Source organism: Vitis riparia, chromosome 14 (assembly GCF_004353265.1).
Source record: "Vitis riparia cultivar Riparia Gloire de Montpellier isolate 1030 chromosome 14, EGFV_Vit.rip_1.0, whole genome shotgun sequence".
Lineage (NCBI taxonomy): Eukaryota > Viridiplantae > Streptophyta > Magnoliopsida > Vitales > Vitaceae > Vitis > Vitis riparia.
The window spans coordinates 8,994,896-9,004,189 of record NC_048444.1 but is presented as its reverse complement, the minus strand read 5'-3'; the positions used below and the strand labels follow the sequence as shown (position 1 = coordinate 9,004,189).

The 9,294-nt window shown below is 36.7% G+C and overlaps 1 protein-coding gene across 1 annotated transcript; it reads left to right on the top strand.

Moving 5' to 3' along the window:
* Nucleotides 1-211: 211 nt before the first annotated feature.
* On the top strand, nucleotides 212-9,037 carry LOC117930731 (T-complex protein 1 subunit zeta 1). Its single transcript, XM_034851397.1, has 15 exons — nucleotides 212-455; nucleotides 547-610; nucleotides 1,621-1,756; nucleotides 2,250-2,401; nucleotides 2,484-2,531; nucleotides 2,721-2,813; nucleotides 5,403-5,509; nucleotides 5,797-5,911; nucleotides 6,019-6,105; nucleotides 6,370-6,574; nucleotides 6,764-6,858; nucleotides 7,744-7,812; nucleotides 7,910-8,017; nucleotides 8,123-8,241; nucleotides 8,552-9,037. Exons 1-15 carry the CDS (start codon nucleotides 322-324, stop codon nucleotides 8,625-8,627), a joined length of 1,608 nt encoding a protein of 535 aa, XP_034707288.1. The 5' UTR covers nucleotides 212-321; the 3' UTR covers nucleotides 8,628-9,037.
* The last annotated feature ends 257 nt before the right edge of the window (nucleotides 9,038-9,294 follow it).

Here is a 9,294-nt window from a genome sequence, read left to right as displayed (position 1 = left end):
ATTTGTTAAACGATTAGAAAATCTTTTTCCAAATGATTTTTAGAAACATGTTATTTTTCATTTGTAAATTACTTCCCATGTACTCCATACCCTAAACGCTGCGTTTTGAAGGAAAGCAAAACCAAAAGAAGCGCCTTTTTGCGAGAGCTCAAAACGACGTCGGTTTAAAGCGTTAAACCTAAAACTCCATTTCCAGAAAGCCCTAAAACCCAACCCCGCTCCTCAGTTCATAAGCGGAAAACTGAAACTCTTAAAAAACTCCCAAAGCTACGCTCTTTCTCCTTCTCTCCAGCTTCATCCATCTCCAGAAACCAAGCGAAGATGTCACTGAGAGTGTTGAATCCAAATGCAGAAGTGCTGAACAAATCTGCAGCACTTCACATGAATATCAATGCCGCCAAGGGCTTGCAAGATGTTCTCAAGACCAACCTCGGCCCCAAAGGCACCATCAAGATGTGCGCTTTTTCCCTTTTCTTCTTCTTCTTCTTCTAATTTATTCTCTCTCTTTTCCGTTTTCCATATCCTTTCTCTCGTTTTCATTTCCAGGCTTGTTGGCGGAGCCGGCGATATCAAACTCACCAAGGATGGCAACACTCTCTTGAAAGAGATGGTCAGCTCTCTCTCTAGAAACCCTAGATCTTTTGATCTTTCTTCCGGCTGTAACTGTGTTTAGTATTATTATTATTTTAATTTTTGTCCTAAGTTTAGTTCTGATCCATGCGATTTTTGGAGTTGATTGTATTTATATAGACGGTAGATTTACTTCAGAAAAAGAAGAAATCTGATTTCCGGCTTATATATAGTTGAATTTTTTGGGATTAATTAGTGTTTTGGATCAAATATGGAGGGTAGTAGTACTGTAGCACTCAGGGCTCTGTTTGTCGTTAGATAAAATAAGACCGGAAAATTGTTGAGAGAAACAAACAAAGCCAAAGTGCTGCCGCATTTCAGAAAACATAGTGGATTTACAAGGTTCCTTGAAGTAATGTTATGTGAATTTGTTAGTAATGTGTTTAAAAAAACCTAGTAATGCCGCCTATCATGTCACAATTGCAACTGTTTGCAGTATCATTGGTTGGCATAGATACGAGTCCTTCATGATCTTATCTTCTGCTAAAGCAAACAGAGCCTAAGTATTTGCAGGGTGGGAGAAGAGGTGTGTAGTGATAACTTGAACTATTAGGCTCTAAGGGTGGCATTAAAGGATTAAATACCAAAACATGGAGCGACATCAAAGAAATTGGGTCTGTATTTCAGTGTCTTTCCTATGATTGCTTAACTTCTGTACTACTCCGCTACTTCAAGAGCTGTATGTGTAAAACAATTTCTTGATGAAAAGGACAAGGGATGATTGTTGAGAACAGAGCAAAAGTCTTACACAGTGATCATTTTTGCACGCTTTCGAACTTTACTTCTTTTTTAATCTTCCTATAGATAATGTTTTTTCCCAACCTAGAACCTCCCTAGTCCTCATCTCCATCTCTTCCCATTTGAGCCAGGCTTCAAGGTTTGTCATATGTTACTTCTTCATCAGCACTCAGATTTAATTATATTTAGCACCACATTTCCTTATGTTGTGTTTACAGTGTGTTATTGGCTGATGTTTCATTTATGTTACAGCAAATTCAAAACCCAACTGCAATTATGATAGCAAGGACAGCTGTTGCCCAAGATGATACAAGTGGAGATGGTACAACCTCTACAGTGCTCTTTATTGGCGAGCTTATGAAACAATCAGAACGCTACATTGATGAAGGTTTGTGATACCATCATTCTACGCATATAAGTGTGGATGTCAATGATGTGTGCTACTGTTTTTCTATACAGAAATAAATAAATAAATAAGACATGTGACTGTTCAAAGTGTTTCTTTATCTTAGAGGGGAGAATGGCTTTATAGCTAATTCTCTTGTATTGCCATGTTCCTTAATGTAATTTAGTCATTCCTTTTTTTAGTCCTTTTCCACCTTTCCGATATTTTCCATGTATTACTGTAAATGTCATGCGTTTGTGGGTTGGAAATATTTGTCCTAATGAGCAAGGGATGCAAATAAAATTGGTAGCCTAGGTCCCAAACTTGGGTCAAAGCTATTCATATTTTCAAAAATGGATTTTCTATGTCAACTTCTTAAAATTGCATCAGTGACACTTAATTTGCATTCAAATATAAATACTAAAAACAGTTTGAGATTATGCCTCTTTGTGTGTCCTTGATGAATTTTACGTATGAGGTGAATTGCCTGTTCCAGGGATGCATCCACGTGTTCTGGTTGATGGGTTTGAGATTGCAAAAAGAGCTACCCTCCAGTTCCTTGAAAAATTTAAAACTCCTGTGGTAATGGGTGATGAGCCTGATAAAGAGATTCTAAAAATGGTAGCAAGAACAACCCTGAGAACAAAGGTATGCTGTAAGCTTTGATTTGTTTGGTAGCATTTTATGCAATTTTATGTGATTCTTTCTCATAACTTGTTATTGGCATTAGTTATACGAGGCAATGGCAGATCAATTGACTGACATAGTTGTTAATGCGGTGAGTGCTTTTCATGCAGTTAACATTTATTCAAGCCTGTTTTTTCCTTCTGCATCCTATGATTATTTTCAACTCACATTCACTTTTTGGCTGTCTCTATTTTCCATCTAGTTTAACTTATGTAAGTTGTGTGGTTAGCAGCAGACCCTTTTGTGTCTCGGTGTGATAAATTTGACTTTGATTTGACAGGTGCTTTGCATCCGCAAGCCTGAGGAAGGCATTGATTTATTCATGGTGGAGATTATGCACATGCGCCATAAGTTTGATGTGGACACACGTTTGGTATATTCATCGGCAACTGTTAATTTATAAAGCAATCAAAATTTTATAGTTTAAATTAATTTCTATTAGGCAATATAATTTTTTATACTTGTGGTCGTCACCTTTAAAATTTGAGGATTCATGTTGATAATACCTTCTCAATTTGACATTGTCTGTCAATCGCCTATACTAACATCTTCTTCTGTTTAGGTTTGGGATTCCATCCTCTTCCTTTATCTAGTGCTTTGGGATAGGCAGTGTAAAAATATAGAAAATTAGCATGTTGCTGTATCTTTGTGAATAAAAATAACGCATTCTCATTTTAGCAATTGCGGTTGGTGAAATATTTACTTGTAAAGTACTCTTGTTAAACAAATCATCTCTAACCAATAGTTGTTAGATGATGTTGATATTAATTAGCTCAAGGGATGATGGAGCTGGTGGGTGGACCATTAACTACTACTAGTAATAATTGTATATAAACAAACAAAAAATTGTACTTTCATTTCAAGCCACTGTAGAACTCTTTCTGCTTGGTTGCAAATTAATTGCGATGGTTTTCTGCAATTGTAGTTGATGATTCTATCACCTAGGCATCCGTAACCTTACATATTGCAGAAAGTTATTTTAATTATTAATAAAAGTTAGGCTTCTGTTTGGTTGCTGTCTATTTTCTGTGCTTTGTTTGCCAAAAATTGGTAACAATTATGTGTTTGATAAACCAATTTTTGTTTTCATTTTTTTAAAATGATTTCCTGAATTTCGTTTTTAGAACCTTGCATGTCACTGTAGCTGCGAGCCTACTGCTACCTTATGTTACATTGGTGCTTCGAAGTATGTGAAGTAACTGTGCTAGGCTTGACATGCTAAGGGTTGTGGGGTATATCTGTCCAACATTCCTATCTATCAGCTATGTACCCAACAGATATCTCTAACAAAGAAAAAGGGAATTACATTCCTTGTTGTTATAAGTAACCTTGGGCTCATGTTGAACGTGCTATCTTAGTTATACACTTCAATTTGACCAAGGGAGTAGAATGAAATAAAGCTATATTATATTATTTAATCATGTTCTCATTTCCTAAAATTCGGGGTTGTTGAGTGATGGTCATATTCTTCATGGGGATTCAATGAATCTGACATTTAGTACACCTGAATGCTTGGAGCCAAGTTCATGCGATAGCTAACATTGCCACATCTTTGCTATTGCCTCTACTGTCAACAATCTACATTGCTATTGCTGTTGATGAGAACCCACCATCTATACTGCTGCCACAGCACCATATCTTCCATTTTAGCCACTGCTTCCAGCTTCACCTTTGCCATCAACCAGCCATTCACCATGCTGCTACTGACAGCCAGCAATATTGTTCCTGCAGCTAACCACCCCCTATCATCATAATGGCCACCACCAGTTCACCACACAATCACTGGCACCACTATTATCTTGAGCACCTCCAACCAAAAGCTGGAGTTTAGCATACTTTATTTACGATTGTAATGGAAGAATTTTAAATGTTTTGGACTGCTATGACAGTCTGGGTGTCTTTAGACATGTCAGAATTGCAATTGAAAATGTTTTTATGAACTCTTTGCTTCAGTGGTCCAGTAGATTAGTATTTTGAATGTTCCTTGTATCCATCCTGCATTCCTGTGTACATGGTTGTGTTCTTTTTCTTCCCTTTTTGATGAGTGGATCTTGTATACATTCTGTGTGCATGGTTGTTCCCTTTTAGGCTATTTATCTAAAAAAAAAAGCTGTGTGGCTACTTTTAAATTTTATTTTTCAGAAAAAATTGAGAAAGAAAACAGAAACAGGTGAGTAAACAAGAAGAATGGCAAGGCAACCAAATGTCATCTCAGCTCGTTAATACATTTTTTTCCAGGCAAAGATAAAGGAAGGAAACAAACACTTATAAATAGCCTGGATGAATGAAAAGTGCATAGGTTGTCATGATAGACTCTGTGCTAAATGACATTTTAATGGAAAAAAAGTGTGATTGGTGACTATTATATATATAAGACTTTGATAGGGATGAGGGGTGGGTTTCTGGGAAGTTCCAGGTTCAAGTCCCAATGGGGACAAAAATTTACCAATCAAAAAATAAAATAACATTATGAACTAGAAATCAGCTTGGCATTTGTTTACAATAATTTTTTATTTACTCAGCAAATGCATACATTATCCTTTAGTATGCAACATTTGGGCAAAATGACGTGCCTTGGTGATTTTGTCCCAATCCTAGTGTGTCCAGTAATGATGTTTTTTAGTTATATGGACTAAAAACCTGCAGAATGCCAGCTCCTGTGGAATGGTTTCTTTTAGGTAGGTGGGCTTGTTATTGTCAAGTTTGAACCATTTAGTTATGGACAAAGGCTAAGAAGGGTGTCTGTTACTGGTTATATATTGTTGTAGGTGTGTTTTGAAGGTTTTTTCTGTGTTTTGATTCAACTTTGTTTTTGGTGGTTAGAAAGATAAACAGGACTGCCACACATATTTGTGTTAATTTCTGAATCTCTCTGTTTATGGTGCTAGCTTAAAAATTGTTTTATTTAATACAAAATTACCTTTATATATACTTCAGGTTCTCATGTTATATACTTTTCTAGGTTGAAGGTCTTGTCCTTGATCATGGTTCAAGACATCCTGATATGAAGCGACGTGCTGAGAATTGTTACATCTTGACAAGTAATGTATCTTTGGAGTATGATAAAAGGTAAATACTGAGAAATATGTTTGCTTTAAAGCAAAAACCTAAGGTGGAATACTTGACAAGTTCAAATTCCAGTGTGCTTTTGGCCAGGGGGTTGGGGTGAGGTAGGGGAAGGGAAGGAGAGTGCAAAGTGTTGGTTTGGTATATTATGTTCACATTGTTTTGATTTTCCCAAATTCAATTTATTATTGAGTGATACTGAAATAGAAATTTAAAATTTTGAAGCTGAAATAATATTGCAGTTAACTACAATATTGTGGAAAACATGAAACTGATGTTTTGCTTCTCAGTGAAATAAATGCAGGTTTTTTCTACTCAAGTGCAGAACAGAGAGAAGCCATGGTTGCAGCTGAAAGACGTCAGGTTGATGAAAGAGTGAAAAAAATAATAGAACTAAAGAACAAGGTAGAGAAGTTAAAATGCTTGGCTTATTTGCAATGTGTTGATGATAGGAGTGTATAGTTGTACTTCTGGCATCTTGATTCATTGCGTGTGCCTTTGTCCTTATGCAGGTTTGTTCTGGTAATGATAACAACTTTGTTGTTATAAATCAAAAAGGAATTGATCCTCCTTCACTGGATCTTCTTGCAAGAGCAGGGGTAAGTCATGAACCATTTATGTTGTTGTGTTCTGCTATTTACTTCTTTGGAATCTCCTTTTGAGATAATGCTTTCCTATATTTCATTTCCAGAACAATAGGCTAGCAGTAAAAGTAGCACAAAAGAACCATTCTAGGGAAGCTGGAAGAGAGCTTCAGTTTTAATTTTCATTACAAGATTTTTATAGGCATATTAGATATATTTTGTTGCCTCTGTTTTTACCCCTCTTTTACAAATTGCTAAGTAGGCGTTTTTTTTTTGTAGATAATTGCACTCCGAAGAGCTAAGAGGAGAAATATGGAGCGTTTGGTTTTGGCTTGTGGAGGAGAGGCTGTAAATTCTGTTGATGATTTGACTCCTGATTGCCTTGGTTGGGCTGGACTTGTTTATGAGCACATCCTTGGTGAGGAGAAGTATACTTTTGTGGAAAATGTGAAGAATCCTCACTCGTGTACAATCTTAATTAAAGGTACTTGAAATGTTTTGTGGTTTCATTTTGCTTGTAAAAGCTAAAAAATAATGTACACTGTTATTCTATCATTTAGTCAACAGGCTAAAGCACTTGAATTTGTTGATGCTACTTATTTGATATGCATCATCATATTGCTATTACGGACCACTTGTGATCAGATCCTTATAACTATGTCTAATGATGCAGGACCTAACGACCACACAATTGCCCAAATTAAGGATGCTGTTCGTGATGGCCTGAGATCTGTCAAGAACACTATGGAAGACGAATCTGTTGTCTTGGTAAGTCCACCACTCAAGCCCCCATGCAGAAATATATGTGAAACTTGGTCTGTGATGTCACCTGATGATTCTAAACTTCCTCATCCTTATTCATATTTGAGATTGCTTCAATGTGGTTTCTTTTATTAGCTCTTGAGAATTGTTTAAATTAACTAATACCTACTTGACGTAGATTGATGCTGTGTAGGATAAGTGTTTGGGTAATTTCCACAATAAAAAATGATCAGAGCATGCTTTACAGGCTTGCAGCTGGCACAATTTACATGCTTGACACATCCCATACATTTGACAGAAGAGCATGCTGCCTTCTGTGACAGTTTGGTTTAGTGTAGACCCTGAATGCAGTTAATATAATTGCAGTGGTTTTTAGAACCTAAAATAATAATAGACAACTGAAGTTGCCTGGATAAGAATAGTGGAAAGAGCTGAAGTTTTTTTTTTTAAATAGGGAATTTTAGATGAACTGGTTAGTGTCCATCTTTCTGGTAGCACAACCATGCTCTTAAATGTGATTTGTTGATTCACTTTCTGGGTTAACATGGTCAAGGGCAAAGTTGAAGTTTGGCGGCCCTTTTGCAGATAACTGCTGTGGAGATGATTCAGCTTGGTGGAGAGGGAACATGTAATATGAAATATTGACTTTTGGTCTATAATCCTAAACTGGATCATATCCATGACTGGGAACATGATGTGTAGGTTGAGCAAATCTTATGTCCACCTGACCCATGGACTTACAATTTGCTCTGAATGATCCTTTCTTTTATATACTTAGGCTATATGAAAATTAAGACTCTTGTTCGGCTTGATGTAAATGCACTTTACAAGTCTTGTTCATGTTCTTGCATTATATTTTTTTAGTGAAGTTCACTTCCTGTTGTCATTCAGGGGGCAGGGGCTTTTGAGGTTGCAGCCAGGCAATACCTAGTCAATGAAGTGAAGAAAACTGTTCAAGGGGTAATGAATATCAAATCTGTCCTGTGTAGAAAAGTATTCTCAAGCAATCATGTCATGTTTCTAAGTGTTTTTTTTGGTATTTACAAACTTGGAACAGCGTGCACAACTTGGTGTTGAAGCTTTTGCTGATGCCCTTTTAGTGGTGCCTAAAACACTTGCAGAAAACTCTGGGCTTGACACTCAAGATGTGATCATCGCTCTTACGGTATTCTCTTGTTATGATCTGCATTTTCTTATTCTTATTTTTTAGGTTAAAAATAAAAACAAATTCATTGAGTTTGTCTTTGATATCTTGGTGTGGTTTATTCAGGGAGAGCATGACCGAGGCAATATCGTGGGACTAAACCAGCACACAGGAGAACCGATTGACCCCCATATGGAGGGCATCTTTGACAACTACTCTGTGAAGCGCCAAATCATAAATTCAGGGTTTGTGAAACTCATTGCTTTAAATTTGGGACTACCATTAGTTTATATTTTAGGTTCATTTGGTTCTACCAAAAGCTGGAATTGGAGAACATTGACAGAGTGAGCGTGACTCTTCATATATAGATACATACTCTGCATTCATCTTCATTTTAAGTATGGGCTTGCAGACTCCAGTCAAAGATTGCATGTTTCACAGCTTGAAGTGACCTATTTCTTTGCCGTTAAAGAAGCAAGCCATTAGTCCTGTTTTTCCCATTAAAGCTACATAAATCAAGCTAATCATCAACAATTATGCTACTCTGTTTTGCAGGCCAGTAATTGCATCTCAGTTGTTGTTGGTAGATGAGGTAATTCGTGCTGGACGGAACATGCGGAAGCCAAATTAAATATTTGTAATTGGAGGACGGTTGTGTAGTAGGTCCCTTTTTTTTGCTACTGGATGGAATTTTTGTTGTGAAACAACTATTTTAGTGGTTATACACATCTGGTGTGATTGAATTTTCCACATTATTAGTTCGATATGCAGTCTGAAGGGTGTCTGCCCATTTATTGGGTTTGATGGTCGTGTTATAACCCTTCTTCGGCCAAAATTGATCGTGAAGTGGAGGTTCCAAGCTGGTTTGCGTTATGGGTTTCCAATGAGATGGGTTTGAATGCTAAATCAAGCCTAATCCTAATTGAAGAGCTTCTGTCAATTTTATGTTTGGGAGACAATAACTTTTTAACAATAGGCGATGAGGCGCCTTTTGTATCTGGATTGTGAAAATCTCTTGATGTTATTGTTACAATTTCACCTTGTTATAGTCTAAAATTTTTTGCGCTTAAAATCTTCATTTATTTTCTCCAAAAATATGGGTAAATAATGTTATTAAATAGGCAGCGAATTTAAAAATGGAGGCCGTGATTTTAAAAAATAAATAAAATAAACGCGGCAGTGTGACCAAATCCTTGGTGCGACTCTTGATTTAAACTTGGGGGTGGTGGGGGTTGGCGATGAACAATGGTATCTGATACGGGATTTATAAGCGTTTAAAACGGCTGATAACAAATTAG